This window comes from Salarias fasciatus, chromosome 5 (genome assembly GCF_902148845.1).
Source record: "Salarias fasciatus chromosome 5, fSalaFa1.1, whole genome shotgun sequence".
Classification (NCBI taxonomy): Eukaryota; Metazoa; Chordata; class Actinopteri; order Blenniiformes; family Blenniidae; genus Salarias; species Salarias fasciatus.
The window spans coordinates 11,089,637-11,106,234 of record NC_043749.1 but is presented as its reverse complement, the minus strand read 5'-3'; the positions used below and the strand labels follow the sequence as shown (position 1 = coordinate 11,106,234).

Genomic DNA, 16,598 nt, shown 5'->3' with positions numbered 1-16,598 from the left:
TCTTTACTTTTGGACTTTCCGTTGGTGATTCCTACGCTGATGTGATTTTGGTGGCGGTACGAAGTGCTGCTTCAAATGTTCCTTTTAATTCCTCTAAAACAAAGTAAAAAAATGCAGCAAAGGACGGCTTATTCATCAGAAGCCAACAAATGCAGATCTGCATCCATGAACTTTACATTCTCTTCTATAGATGCAACAGCAAAGGAGCAAAACCAAGGAGTTTCAAAGAGTGAGAGAAAAAAAAACCTGAGCTGGAACCACATTGTGCTCCCCATTGTGTTTGACTGAATAATAGATGTCTTGATTCTTTTCACATATTAATACTATTGTTGACGACTGCTGCGATACATAAGCAACAAAAAGCACATCTCATGACAGATGGAATATCTGATTCTTACATTTCCACAACATAACTTCCACGTGCATAACTTCAACATAACTAATCATGTGCACTTACAATCATTTAATCTCCGTGTTTTTTTTTCATGTTTTCCTTTCAAAAACTCAGAAGTTTCCTTATTTCCTATGAACTCCGTAGGAATCGCAGACTCCGAGCACTAAATCTTACCTTATCCTTGCTTCTGACTCACATCTGTCTTCCTCCTTTCCCTTCCATCTCTTCCCCCTATTTCCCAAACTATGATGGACCAGCTGTCTGTTTATCGTGTGGTAATGAGAAGAGCAGTGAAATACTCAGACAGCTCACTCCTCTAATAGACCCGAGGCCCAACTTTATTGATATATGATATAGCTATAAATCACACTCTCCGAGGAGTCCGCATGTTATGTGAAGAAGAGCTGAATGTAGTGTCTTGGGTGATATTTATTGACACACAACGAAAGCTACGACGCATCCTCGTGTGTCTTCTTCAAGAGGCTTTTGGCAGTTTTCACTACAGCCAACCCCGCTCTCCCCGCTCGCTCTGGAATTCAACTCTGAAAACGTCTCGCTGGCCAATCTCTACAAAGACCTCATTCACTCACATACTAACAATCAGACACACATGCAGTCATAGACAGAGAGAGAGAGAGAGGGAGAGAGAGAGAGAGAGAGAGAGAGAGAGAGAGAGAGAGAGAGGAGGGACAGCAGAGAGAAAGTATGCAGCTATATCATACAGTGCCGTTGACGTGGCAGGTTGGTGAAAACAAAGCTGCAGCAGCCAGCAGCTTAATAATATACAGATTCTGACAATGCAACGCCGGATTTGTGCATCTGCGTGTGAGTGTGTGTGTGTGTGTGCGTGCGCTCTGACCTGCACAGGGCTCTGCTTGACCTCGTTGTTGCCAGGAGAGTTCAGACCAGAGGCCTGCTGGAGAAGGAACTGTCTGGCTGCCTGGAGCGCCTGCGAGAAAAAAACAAAAAGGAAAAGAGGAAAAGAAACAGAGATGATCAAATGTTCCATCAAGTACATGTGGTCACTGAGTGAAGTATTATGACTGCTGAAAAACAACCGAAAACACACTGCGAGGAGAAGGAGAATACACGTGCGCAGTTACAGATGCGAGTGCCCATCCAATTAGGATGTTCCCTCTGAGTTAAATGCCATTTCATAATCCGCTCCCTTCGCCAAGCTTAATTTCATCAACCTGAGACATCCACCGGGCGCGCAGCCTGTTTGTGGGTGTGTTTATGTGAGCCCGAGTTCATCCTGACTCATTCAAAACCATCGCCGACTCCAAGTTTTAACCATCATTGCTTTTCCTCCTTCTGGGTTTTTTGCTCTCTTCCAAAGTCCTTCTCCTTCAAAGGAAGGTGAAAGGCCGCTTTTCCACATCCTCTGAGGCAGGAGTGTGTCAGCACATTTCTGTTTGTCCGATGAGCTGTGTGTGTGAGTGTCAGAGCGGTGCGGGGAATCATGCCCCCCCCCCCCCCCCCCCCCCCCCAACCACCGATGGGCCCTGAAGAGCTCTGACGAACCACCGCCCACCTCTTCATCCCTCCTCCTCCTCCTCTTCCCATTTCCCTCCTGCTTTCCCTCCAGCGCCGTCCATTCAAACCAGTGACACCATCGCTCTCCAGCCCCGTTTCCATTCTTTCACTCCGCTCCGCCGTCGAGTGCTGCTGATTCATCCTTCCGACTCTTTAACCTCTTAATGATCCCCTCTGCTCCTCAATCATAACCAACTTTTTCCAGCAACCGTTCCGACCAGCACTGCTCGCATTAATCCTCCTTGTGTTACTAAATATTGTTTGTTCTTCGGTGCACGGCTTGTTAAAACACGAAGCTCTCTGCTGTCATCAAGACAAATAATTCCCCCAGGAACAGGCATTTTTGTTGGAGTGCTTCAACTGTTCTGAAAACACAACTAGAAAACACCCATCAGAAAACACAAGGGATGCCTTGCACTTACTGTAAGCGCGCGCACGCGCACACACACACACACACACACACACACACACACACACACACACACACACAGACACACACACACACACACACACACACACACAGACACACACACAACAGAGGGTTAGAGAGGGGAGACAGCAGGATGCACATTTGCTTCCTCTGACTGAAAAGGGGAAAGGTTCCTTAGTAAATATTGATTTATGAAAATCTGTGTGTGTGTGTGTGTGTGTGTGTGTGTGTGTGTGTGTGTGTGTGTGTGTGTGTGTGTGTGTGTGTGCGTGTGTGTGTGCGCGCGCGTGTGTGTGTTCCAACCACAAATTAACGGCCAAAATGAAAGATGTACCTCACCAATGGAAGCTCTTACTCAACCGTGCAGTGCCACAGATCTGCTGTACTGCAACATCTCACAAACACACAAAACCGTGAAGCTGCCTCACAACACACACTCACTCTTCACTGTCAGTTATTTAATGGATATAAAGCGGGGTGCATTAAGTTATCTCTAATTATAAAAAAAAAAAAAAAAAAGAAAGAAAGGAGAGATCAGACTGGGACAGAGGGAGAGAGAGAGAGTAAGAGTGAGAGGGAGAGAGACAGGGAGAGAGAGAGAGAGAGAGAGAGGAGTTCTCTGTGCAGTCAGAGTAATGAAAACCATCTGTATAGAGCACACTTGCTACTTTTGCTGAGACCGCAATTAAAACACACACGGACGTGGCTGTGGATGTGCCTACACACACACACACACACACGCAGACACACACACACAAACACACACACACGCAGACACACAAAAATCTTGGGAACCCCCTCCCATTTACTGGTTTGACCTCGGTATTAAAGCATGTGCGCGTTCACACTCACACACACTCACACACACTCACACACTCACACACTCACACACACACAGAAAAAACACAACCGCCCAGTTTGTTGGCATGTGGTGTGAATTACTCCTTGAACACCCTGTCTGCCCAAGAGTGAGCGTGTGTGTTTGTCTGTGTGTGAGTGTGTGTGCGTGTGTGAGTGTGCGTATGAGTGTATGTTGGCAGGAGTTGGGGAGGCATGTCTGGCAACAATAAGGGACAATTCCACCCAAATTACCACCCTGATTACCACTATATTAAAGAGCCATTTATGGCTTTCATAAACGCTACAACCAAGCAGAGGTGATGCCTGTCTCCTCTCCAGCCCCTCCGTCCCAGGACGTGTGCGTGAGCGTCTTTGAAAGACAAACAGAAAACACTACAACAGTTTAATAACTGAATTATGATGGTGTCCCGATATACGATATATGGGCGGCATAACCTGCAGTGTGATATCAGTTAATAAATGAAGCCACTGGTTTTATTTATTCATGTCTTGGAGTGAGTTTTTCCTCATGGTGGCAGGAGTGCGGTAATTTCCATTATTTTAAGGATGAATGCAATCAACCTTGTACTTTTTAACTCTGAACGAAACAAGAGAGGAGACAGGCACGCACGTGCGCGTGCACGCACACACGCGCACAGTCAAACTCTCTCATGTCTACTTTGTCAAGAAGCACTTCTCTTCTTTGACCCTCCTCTTTTATTTCTGCTCCTCGTACTCAGTCCTCGCCTTTTTCTTTACGTGACCTGGGTGAGCTGCAGCACTGCAAAGTGTGTCTCCCCCCACCACTTCCAAACACCCACCCAACTACACACCCACACCCACACACACATCCACACAAACACACACCAGCTCCTCCAGGCCTCCCCCTTACTGCCCCGCTCCCCCTGTGGCATTCTTGGGGGCGCACTGCACCTTTAAAGAAAATATGAGGGAGGCCTAAGAGGGAGGCCCAACAACAGAGCCTTTGTGCTGCCGCGGAGCACACACACATATACAAACGCGCGCACGCGCGCACACACACATAGACACATCAGTGGTGTCAGACAGGTTTTATTAGAGTGAGAGAGGGAGGGGAGGAGGAGGAGGAAGGGGAAGGAGGGGTGAGGAGGTCACCGCTCAGCTTGGAGGCCTGAGAGCACGGTGTGAGTGTGCAAGTGTGTGTGTGTGTGTGTGTGTGTGAGTTTAGTGTGCGAGTTCTTCTGACTTGTCATCGCTTCCCTCTGTAAATCATCGCCTCTGACACAGCCTTTAATAACAGTGCATTTTTTTAATTCAGCAGGGTCACACACACACACACACACACACACACACACACACACACACACACACACACACAAACAGGCACCCGGAGGAACGTCTACACACTCTGCCCTTAATGAGGCTCGGATCAATCACAAACTTTATCTCACTGACAGGAGAGACGCCCGATTAAAGAACTGATCATTAATTCTACTACGTAAGTCCATTTTAAAGAAAACGTGAATTCTTATCGTGGCTGTTGTAAAAACCAACATATAAGCAGGCATTCTTAGTGTGTGTGTGTGTGTGTGTGTGTGTGTGTGTGTGTGTGTGTGTGTGTGTGTGCATGTGCCTGGCTCAGGTTGCTAAAGCAAACAGGTCTGTGTGTGTGATGAATCTGGCCTCTAATCCGCCCAGTGTGTTTGGGTGACACAGGGAGAGGGAACGCAGGAATAAGCAAAGAAATCTAAACAGAGAGACATAGCGAAGGAAAGGGGAGGAGAGAGAGAGAGAGAGAGAGAGAGAGAGAGAGAGAGAGAGAGAGAGAGAGAGAGAGAGAGAGAGAGAGAGAAAGAGACAGGTGGGTACCATATGTTGGAGTAATCCGTCAGCACTGACTGAGGTCCATTGTTGACGGCCGAAACGAAACAAACCCGTCCCCCCTTTTACCCTCTCCTCCTCATCTCCCCCCCAAAGATAAACAGCCCCCGGGGCAGACAGTGGGCTGTCCTTGGGGTGGGGGGCAGGAGCAGGAGAGGAGAGGGAGGGGGGGTTTGGAAGGGCAAGGGGGAGGCAGGTGGTATCAGATTTCCTCGCTCTTAGACCAAGACGAAGGGTGCACAAAAAAAAAAAAAAAGAAGGAGCCTGAGTGAGGGCGAGAGAGGAGCTCATTGTTTCATCTGTCCACGGCCGAGCTAAACTAGGCTTGACTAAGCGAGCGATTCAGATGTTTCAGCAGCGTCTGAGGAAACAGATCTCTCCAACGCCAGACAGCTATCCCTCCTTCGCCCGACTAGCTCAGCAGCCGAGGAGAAGTTTGTAATGCACCTCTCCTTTCAGTACTCTACAAACACTCTTTTCTTTTTTTTTTCCTTTCCCAGGAGAGATGGGCAGATAGATTCAGGGTGAGAGATGCAGGAAAGAGCTTGTCACACCCAGCTGCCTCTCTACAGGTCTGCATGCTTTCTGATTTCGGATCAGTGGGAGAAACTGGGTTCAGAGAGAAGCAGTGGATCTTTCTACACTTCCCTCTTCCTCCTCTCCGTAGTGCTGTCATTGAAGCTGAAAGCCAAGCTAAAGCTGCACCGGTGCTGCCGTCCTCCTGGGTCACTCCTGTGATCCCCGGTATCCGTGTGCGCCGCTCCTCGTCTCTCTGGCACCAGAAACACACTCACACTCGGCGAAATCCCTTCCTACTTTAATTTACTCTCTGCTTTTGGCTTGTTCTCTGCTACTCTACTAGCTTTTCTGGCTCTAAATCTCCCTTATCTTTGATTCTTTCTTTTTCTCTGGATACTCGGAGGGAATCACGATCAGAGGGAAGATGAAACAAGACCGAACAGATGTAAGACAATCTGCAAAGCATGTAAATTTGCTAAAAGGATAATGATACGCAGTCCTGGTACCTGCTCACCTGCTTCCAGAGGACGGCCCGGTATTTACGCCCACGCACACTGTACACACAGCGAGACGGCTGAGGAGGTGACAGTCGGCGGGATTGCCGCATGACTCTGGGGCACATGTGAGTGAAGGCTTGGTTACAGCCACAGAGGAATCTCACGTATCAAATGCATCACTGTCACTCACCACAAAAACCAGATTGCTTTCCCAGATCACTCCTACTTCGTTTCTCTCCGCGTCTGTATCACCCGATCTGTCTCATTCCTCCATATAACGTATAACTTACAAAAGTTTATCTGGCGTCTCTCCAAGTATCCTGTCTTTCTTGTGCCCTGGCCCCTCCCGTCTCGTCTTTACAAATCTGTTACCCATACCCTTACTCGCCATAGCGCGTTTTCAGAGCAGATATGGGTGAGACAGAAGCCTAAAATAGACTGTCCGGGCCTACCGGTGGAAGCCATGTTTTGTGAATGCAGCTGCTGGCTGAAAACTCGCCGTCTACGAACAAAGGCCACCAAAGAGATGGCTGAATGCTCATTAGAGGTAAAACTGAATTTAAATGTTCAAATTTAAAGGGATAGTGAAAGAGCGGTGCGGGGTATAACTTTTTGACTATATATTTACCCCCTGGACACAGCAGGGGTTTCTAGGGGGTAAACATATATGGAAGGGGCAGCTTGAACCAAAGCCGTCTAAAGCCCGTCAATTTCACGGTGGGTTACAAATAAACCAAACTCTGCCAAGACTTCAAGCCCTTTCCTCTCACTCTTCCTCACGAATGCCTCCTCCTTTTCTGGAATTAATCAGGTTTTTCCGCCCTCCTTTCAGCAGCTTTCCTGTCATTTGTTTTCCCTCATAAGAAACTTGAACTTCAAACCAGTTGTCCACCAGTATAACGGAGCTTAAGCTGCGCCGAAGGCCTCAATCTGCTTAAGACGCCGCCGCGCTGGAAGTATCTGGGACACCTTCAGAACCGCCAACCAGCCGCAATCCCGTTCAGCTATTTAATGTAATGTTTCCGCAATATAAAGGCAGCGTTTGAGAGTTGAGGTTTTAAAACGGCTGAAGCAAGATTCTCTGGGCCCAGACTGACCATTAAAGAAAGGAAAGACCGCGTTCAAGAGCCAACGCAATAAAAACTCACAAACTCCAAAAGAACTTCAAAATATGCCGTAATGTTTGAAAACCCTGGCTGATTTTAGTTTCTTTTTTATTTTTTTTCACGTACTATTTTTCACAAAAGGGACCTGTTCGAAACTCCAGGGACCCTGCCGTTTTCCAGATGGTTCTCTTCAGCGCAAAACTGTTTTGTGAAAACGAGAAAACCTCTCCCCTTAAACTATGTCCCTACACTCATCTAATGTTTCTATTGATTCACAGGGGTATACGCATGCTCGTAAAATAGAGCTGACTGAATACCCAGGGCTGCTTTATATCATGACACAATTCATCATCATACACACATCTTCAATTCAGGAGGACGAGAAAAAAAACGACAGCTTCCTAAAGAGATGTTTTCAGCTTTTTTGTCTAAGTGAAGGGAGAGGGCATCAAAAAAGACACAATTAAAGATAATGATGAGGTGAGCAGGCGTAGAAAGAAAGAGGAACTCCCTTCCTGAGAGTATAAAAGCAGCTCCTTCTTTACTGTAGGCCTCATCTCAGTCCAGGCGGCTAATTGATGGCAAATAGCTCTACAGCAGTTTCCTCACACACACACGCACGCACACACACACACACACACACACACGCACACACACACACACACACACACACACACACACACACACACACACACACACACACACACACGTCATACATTATATACACATGTGCAGTTTCCCTGCGGTTTTCAACACAGCTCGTTTGGCAGGAGAGTAAGGTCTCACTCCAGACAGACCCAGCCCAGAGAGGAAAACACACACACAGACACACACACACACACGGACACACACACACATACAGACAGTGTACCTTGAACGATTTAGTCCTCATCTCGTATAAGGTGGGACAGTTAAGTAGTTTAGTCATGCTCCTGGGGAAGACAAGGCCGCGGAGGTGTTAGGTCGGAGCCGGGCGCACTCCTGAGTTTAAGCTGCTTCTTCTGCCCAACAAGACCGAGTTGTGTGAGGGAGAAACTAAGCGAGACTAGCCCATGATGAGGATAGCACTAGCCTGGCAACCAGGCCTCACATATGGAAACCGTTTAACTCTTATTAATAATAACAAAAAAAAAAAAGCAAACTAATAACACATGCAATAAGCTGCCAAAACGCAGCTCAGGAGACAGAGAGAAAACACATACATACACAGACTGTCTGCCATGTGCACATGCATGCACATACACAAGCACACACACACACACACAAACACACACACAAAAGCAAATGTACACACTCAGACGCCCGTTGGTTAAATAGAAAAACACGCTCCTCGTCAGCGGTCTGTAAAAGCATTAGCCCGCCTGCCCACTTCGATGGAAATAAAACCCTTTCATGTGTTTGGTTCAGAGGGTTTTTACACCTGGTTGTGGCTGAGGGGATGGAGGTAGACACGCCCTCACACCCACCCCTTACCACACACACACACTCACACACACACACACACACACACACACACACACACACACACACACCGGAAGTGGGCAGGGGCAACTGAGACCTGCTGTACAAAAGTTCAATTTCTAAATAAGCACAAAATCTTTAACTTCCCCAAATGACAAACAGGGGCGGAGTGTAGTCTATGGAGGGGAAACAGGGAAGTGTGTGTGTGTGTGTGCAGTTTAGTCAAAGTCACTATCAATCCGTCCTTTCCTTTTAAATTTTTCAGTTTTTACAACAGATTTATTTTTTGTTGATAATAAATCTTTCCCCTCAAAAAAATCTAACATATAAGAGAAATGTCAAAATATTGGTGTAATCACAGAAATATCCCTTTTATCTAGAAACACAACAGTGGAAGTGTAAATACATAATTACCATTTGTTAAGCAGTAATTTCCTGAAAACAAATGAACTGCATTTTAGCATCAATATTTGCAGTTTTTACTTCTACACTGACATGACATGTTTGCGACTTTACTTTCAGGTTGCACGTGATTATTTTTTCCATCATGGCCTATCTTTGAAACACGAAGACTAACTTCAACCAAACACTACACAGGTCTATCATGGTGCTTCAGAAAGAACTGAAAATTATATTTAAAAAAAAAAACATAATGAAAGTGAACAGATGAGAGAAACTTGAGCACCTGGGAATAAACTACAGTCAGTTGCTTTTACTTTTACGTTTCTCCTATTCTGCTATTTCAGAACCTGCTCTTTGTTACTTAGTTTCCCAAAAAAAAAAAAAGAAAATGAGTCACAAAGTCTTTTTAATACAAGATTATTGAGTGTTTCCATTTTTAAATAGTTACTGATTGTTTCAAAAGAAACTTTAACTTCATGATAAATTTGTTGTTTGTTTCAGATATAATGCAGATAAGATGTGATAAAACGCAGTCAGTCAAGCCCTTATGGTTAAAAGTAATTCTAAGCTTAATTCCACATTAGGTTTTATTCTACCAACAGTACCACACTCACTTTTGATGTGTTCTTAGTTGTGGAAAAACTTAACAAGGCGGCCAATGCATTCTGCCTGTCAGGTGAAAAAAGGCCGCCGTGCACTGTTCCAGGGCTCAAGAAGAAGGCAAACAAGAGAGAGAGAGAAGAGCTACATTCCTCTCCTCCTCCCTGTTGACTCTAATCTCTCCTTTAAAATGGCTCACACAAAGAACCAGCGCAGACTAGCTAATTAGCAACACTTTAGGCCTCTGCAGCTTTTGTGTGTGCGCTGTGTATATGTGTGTGTTCATTGTGTGCATCCCGGGCTCTCAACTGTTTCCAGGGTAACTGCTTGCCTAGCAGCCGTGCAAGCGTTGCACATTTTGTCTTTACCCTTTACTTTCCCCCCCGGTTCCAACTTTCTCTGAGTCCATCTACCTCTGCCGGTCCGCTGTGGCGGAATGAGATGAAGGGATGAGGACGGTAGCATTTTGTGCGACGTGTGTGTGTGTGTGTTGGTGCAATGAACGGTTGTAAACTAAAGTTGCTTTGTTTTTGTGCCTTGCTCCTAATGAACCCTAAAACTGGGCATCTGAGTGCACGTCACTTAAAACCCATTACGGTCAGTGTGTTTTGATAGAAAAGGCAGCGGACAATGACCAATGGGAAGAGGCGTCCATAAAGAGCGAGAGAGTCGCACCCCGCCGTCAATGGCCGGCGGAGGTCACCGGGCTTTGCTTGGTGATCCGTGACCTCCCTCGCCACTCAAATACCTTCTGAGGAGTAAAAGTCAACAAGCGAATTTTCACCATCGGACAGAAAAATTCTTCATGAAGAGCGTTCACCCGGGCTCAAACACAAGTGTGTGTGTCTGTGTGTGTTATTTACTCAACGCCACAGCTCGGCCTACTTGGTGTAAGTGCTTTCAAACACTCCCATGGCAACCAAACCCAACCTAACCCCTTCAGGTGCCCAGGTAGGTGTGTGTGTGTGTGTGTGTGTGTGTGTGTGTGTGTGTGTGTGTGTTTCCAAGAGAGAGAGAGAAGAGAAGACAGACACACACATTTCTTCTTTTCTTGGTGTTTGTCAATTCTTGTCTCTGAGCCTCTCTGCCGGCCGGACCAACCAGCCGTGACTGTGTCCATGCTGGCTGATCTGGCCTGCTGGACCATGTCTGCAGGCCGTCTAGTCTTTATCCACAAGACTTGGAGCTCTGTAACACGTTTCAGCGGGCGACTTCAGACAGGAAACCTCATTGATAAGGACGTTGTAGAGCTCTGGTAAAGCCCGGATGAAGGTTGTGACATAAAATTTAGCGGTTAATTCCAGGAAAGTGTCGAAGGACGGCGGATCGTACGCCCGCAGCTGATCATAAAGGCGTATATGAATCAAAAACAAAAAGGACATCAGTGGTGAGAACAAAAATCTGCTCTCAAACTCTCACTGTGTGGATTCACGAACATCCAATGTCCCGGCTGGAAAAAAAACGCAGTAAAAAAACGTTTTATGACGCTCATAAACGCAGCATCTCAGCATCTCAGAATTAGGTCTCAATGTGTGAAAAATACACAGAATGAGACATATGAGAAGGGGGAGGCAAGTGAGACCGAGTGCATTGCTCAGTGGGGTTCGCCATGTGCCGTACACAGTCCTCACAGTATATCTGACTTTATGTTCACAAAAAAAGAAAAAAAAATCCAACAAGCTGATCTTTACCATTAAAATCAAAGATTTAGCAGCAACATTCTTAAAAAAAATGGAGTTTTAAGACCATTTAATAGTCTTTATTGATTGATTCAAACAGATCCAGATACAAGGTAAGGAGAAGGGTTTAAAAAAAAAGTCAAAGAGGACAGATAAAGGGACCTCTCCTTGTGCTTTTAAGACTTTTAGAGGAAGTTGAAGTTCTATAGGTTTCTTTGTATCACAGCGGTAACTGCAGTGGGTGTTCTGTGATGCTAGGCAACCCGTCTTCCCCCTCCTCTGTGTCGGCCTGACCTCTGCCGACCTGTGAACTACACTGACCTGACACATAAAGAGGAAGGCCTGGCCTAGACTGGGGGAAAGCTTTTAGGAGGTGACAGCACTCAGAGAGAGGCCCGGCGCTGATTTACTGGCCGGCGTATATGACAGGACGGACGCACGCAGACGCTCGCGCACATGTGTTCCCGCACGCAGACGGAGAAATGCACACATGGGATGTGACCCGTCACGCCGACGCACAAAGCACGGCTGTAATTAAATTAAATGAATCTTAATATCACAGCAAAGTCCTGAAAATACATCCCGGCGTCTCCTTTTCGCCTCACCTCCACCTCCTCCTCCTCTTCGGTCGCCCGTTCACCTCCATCTACTCTGCACTTCTGACCTGAAAGTGAACTCAGCGCCGAGCTGGAGGTCAAACAAGACATAACTGTCCCAGTGACCAACATTCACCTCCCATAATTTAGCAGAGCTCGGCTACCAAAGCAAGTGGATCACATGTGGCTGAAAGAAAACCTTTCCACCCTCCATCCATACAGACCATAATTAGTCTAGCGATCTAACAGGAAGCCATACATTATCTGAACCATCCAGCATCTCTGATAACAGACGCACGCACGCACACGCCAGCCTCACACATCTGTCCACGAAGCGCTCGCTGCATCAAGCCTAAAAGCACATTTTTGCACACGCACACACACACACACACACACACACACACACACACACACAAAGCAGCTATCGTTCATCAGTGTTTGTGTATATCTGAGATCTGTATCGGTTCCCCCTGATCTCCAGTCATCACTGTGGCTCCTTAATTACACCCTTCATTAACTCACATCAGTGCCGTGCGCGTGTGTAACTGCCTGTGTGTGTGTGTGTGTGTGTGTGGAGACGAGAAAGAAACAAAGATTGCTCGTAAGTGTGTGTGTGTACGCGTGCACGCAACAGAGCAAAATGAGGGAAGCACTGAGGAAAAACTACAACATGACAAATGGGAGCGGGGATCGAAGCTCCAAACCAATTTCTAAAACTGCCTTCTTCTCAACCAATGTTCCTTATAAACCCTTGGGGAAGGGAGACCACTGCCTCACTCTGCCTTTCACTTTCTCTTTGCCAGTAAGAGTGCGTTAAGGCCAGGCGGGAGAGTGAGGGGACCAGACAGACAGCTGGGGGAATGAGCCCCTTCCTGGCTGCTGTAGTCAGCCGATGAGCGGCGCTCCCGGGAGGAAACGGCGTCTTTCTGCCACTGCCTTGTCCTCTCTTTTCGTTCTTTCTTATCGTCACTAATTCCTCCTACTGTGGCTGCCTGGACCAACAGGAGCGATTCATTGATGAAGTGAGAAGACAGAAAAGGGGGAGGAGTTTGCAGAGCCTATAGTTTGGACATGCATAAAAAAAAAAAAAAAAGAACGGAAAGAGACTTAAGGAAAAGGAGCGAATTGAAGACACCTGGTTCTCGTCAGAGCACCCTCCACCCAGCCACACACACACACACACACACACACACACACACACACACACTTTGAGGTTTGTTAAGATTTATCCTGCTTACATTTCTCCTCTGCTATGCATCATTTCATGTCCACACCCGGCACCTCAACAAAGTGCCATACACTCTCCGCTGCACTCTCACTTTTCCACCTCTCCTTTCTCTGTGACTCGGTAACATCACTCACCGTTTTCCCCTCCCTCTCCTCCCTCTCCCTTCCCATCTCTCGCCCTCGATGATGGGACCAAACTGGTCTTCGCCCCCTCTTCACTTTCTTCCCTCTCTCTTCCCTCTTTCCCTGCTCTGTTCTTTCTGGGGAGGCAGACAGGCCACATTCCACAGGGAGGCCCAGGCGCCCTTTTCTGACACGTCTCAGCATTACACCCCTCCCTCATCCCTCTATTTCTTCTTTCCAGCCCACAAATGCCCCCCCCCCTCCTCAACCCCACCCCTCTTTGCCCGTCTTTTTTACCTCCATTCGGTCTGACTGGTTGACCGGTCTCCCCAGCACACCCATATTTACCACTGATAATATGAAGCCTATCTATCTATCTATCTATCCATCCATCTATCTATCTATGGGACTGAAAAAAGGACAATTGAAAGATGGGAGATATTCACCAGAGACAGAGAGAGGACAGTTTAGGAGTTTGACGGCTGGAGAGACGGCTGTGATTTCTCTCAGGTTCCAGAGGGGCCCAGAGGAAAAGACGGCTTTGTGTCCCGACAACACCGCGCTGTCAGGAGGGCTGTGTGTCTGCGTGCGCGCCGGTGTGTCTTTTCCGCTCCAGCGCGCGCTGGCATGGTGTTTAAGCACAAACGCCGGTCTGCACTGCACCTTCAGGTGAGAGACTGAAGCGTGGAGAAGAAGAAGAAGGTATACACAAGACGTTCGGGAGGAAGCACGAGCTAAAAATACAGCCTGTCGGACCACCCTGGACCAGCGCACTATAAAGTCTTGAAGTGTGATGGAGTACAGGGTGAAATGAAATAAGCCTACACACACACAGAGGCAGAAACAACACTTCAATTTAGGTGTTTTTTTTTCTGTAAAAGTTTTAGACTAACATATTCCCATTTGTCCAGGTAGAAGACATTCCACCGGGTCTTATATGGACTTGGTTTTATAAGTGGAAAATGTTTCATCGGTTCATGCTGCTCCCTTGACCAGACTGGCACAAATCGGATGAAGCCACTTGGACAAGACGCGAAACATCCTCAACACAGAAGTCCAGCTGACGTGATTCAATCAGCTTTGAGATATCATCAACTGAATTTGATGCATTTTAATACGTTTCCCAGGCCTTAACGTCAGAAAATGTCCGATGAGAGTCAGAATCTGGAGGAAAGGTTGTGCTTGTCTTTCACAGTCCACATCGGATAGAAGGAAAAAAGAAGTACAGTGAGAGAGAGGAAGAGAAAAAGATGGAAAAGAGAGAGGGAGCTGTGTTTGTGGTTGGTAACCCGCTCAAGAGAGGAAATACCAGATTGCGCACACACTTGCACACACACATACCTATATACACACACACACACAGGTGCAAAAACATAGAGAGCGCAGACACGTCCGAGAGAATAAAGGCCTGCTTTGTATGAGGCGCAGGTTTAGTGTTTAAGTGTGTGCATTTGTGCGTGGCTGTGTGTGTGTGTGTCCTCGGCTGAAGGTTGCTGAGGAAGCAGGGTGAGGATGCAGTCAGGGGAAGAAGGAGGGAGGGCAGGACAAGAGTGAAGGGCTTCGAGTGTTCTTCATCCACCTAAGGCTCCATCATTATAATTAGAGGGAATAATTTTAGCAGCAGGGAGGAAAACCCTGATTTTTTTTCTCCCTCTGGGTTTCCTAGAAGCTCAGCTGGTGACGGAGAGCCAAGAACTCACACTGACCCTCTGTGATGGGCAGACGAAGGGCATCCAAAATACTATCCACCTATCCATCTATCTACAGAACATAAAATCATCATTTGATGACAACTCAACATGTTCAGGGGTTATGAACAAACGGCTGATGTGACCTCTGCAGGGAAGAAGTGCTCACTCTCTCAGTGAAGTGTGTGTATTTGTGTGAAGGCCCAGGTTCTCTGGAAGGCAGTCAGTGGAGAGTTATGTGGATTTTCGGAGAGAATGAGGAATAAAATGTAGAATTTCATCCAAGAAGTTCCGGGAAGAGTTTGGAAATTCCATTTGACACAGTGGCCTAGGAGCGTGTGTGTGTGTGTGTGTGTGTGTGTGTGTGTGTGTGTGTGTGTGTGTGTGTGTGTGTGTGTGTGTGTGAGTGTGAGCGTGTGTGTGTGTGTGTGTGTGTGTGTGTGTGTGTGTGTGGGTGGACTGACGCACACGAGATAAACGGCACAACGGCACTGACTACAAGCTGACGTGTCAAACAAACATAACTTTATGGTTCGGAGAAAAAATGAAACAGTAGAACTTCACTCCCACAACTGTGACACACATACTTCTCTCGCATCCCCGCTGTATGGGAAGCATGTGAATGCCACTTAAAGCACGCCAAACTGGTTCCTTCCACCTGGACAGAGCCTACGTATGGCAGGTAGTTCTGTCTATTTTTATTTTCAGCCAGGAACATGTAATAATACCCCAGTGGGAACCTCATGGTTATGAATTATTATGGCGCGCTGAGTCCCGGTGGAATTAGCTGGCACATTATGAACGGCAGATAATTAAAGCACTGACGAGCCAACCTGTCAGAGCTTTTCACTGCGCGCACATGTGGGGCTGACAATTACCAGAGTCTGGCCAACTAAGTGTTGTCACATCTGTACATTATGTAATGGCCCGGTGTGTACATGCTGTTCCCGACAATGTACCGTACACACGCTCATGAGTTGCACAAGTGGGAGTTGTTGCAGAACAGGTCCCTGGAGCGCATATGTATAGGTGGAAATGTAAACACAATGTCAGATGCACGCATGACGAGCGAGCAGAAGTGCACACGGGGCCCAGAAAACATCCACATGTGTGCTGCAGAAACACACCTGTTGCTGCTGCAGGTGCAGTAGGTCGACTGGGCTGATCTCTCCATTGGTGTCTCCGTTGGACCCACCCTCTCTACCTCCTCCCGCGTCTGATTGGCTGCTGAGGCTGCTGACTCCGTTCTGGTTGGACGGTGTCGTTCGGATGGTCTCAGAAGCTGATTCCACCATCATCACTGGCACCTGAGAACAGAGTGGGGGGGGGAGCAGAGATTGAATGAAAGAGCCCTGGACTGTTGAAGCAGAGAGCCTGCTCCCATGTGACTAAACTTGAAAAAAAAAAAGAAAAAAGTTGCATACAGTAAACAGGTGGAGAGATAAAGAACGTCGTTGTGTCTATGTGTTCTTGTGCTGTATACTTTGTAACAGAAAAAAAAAAAAAGGTCTGGTTATCAACCACCCACACAAACAGGCCCAAGAGGCCACAAAGCAACACACCTAAAGCCGTCTCTTTTTGTCTACATGTAAATGTGTGTCGAGCCGAGCGCACATGGATTAGGATCAGATGTGCAGCAA

At 47.0% G+C, this 16,598-nt stretch overlaps 1 protein-coding gene across 1 annotated transcript in view; it reads right to left on the bottom strand.

Moving 5' to 3' along the window:
• Positions 1-16,598, bottom strand: part of foxp4 (forkhead box P4) — an 83,739-nt gene that overhangs the window by 34,128 nt on the left and 33,013 nt on the right. Inside the window, 2 exon segments of the mRNA XM_030090765.1 lie at positions 1,254-1,343; positions 16,086-16,265. Of these exon segments, the coding sequence (XP_029946625.1) occupies positions 1,254-1,343; positions 16,086-16,256 (261 nt within the window). The 5' untranslated portion in view covers positions 16,257-16,265.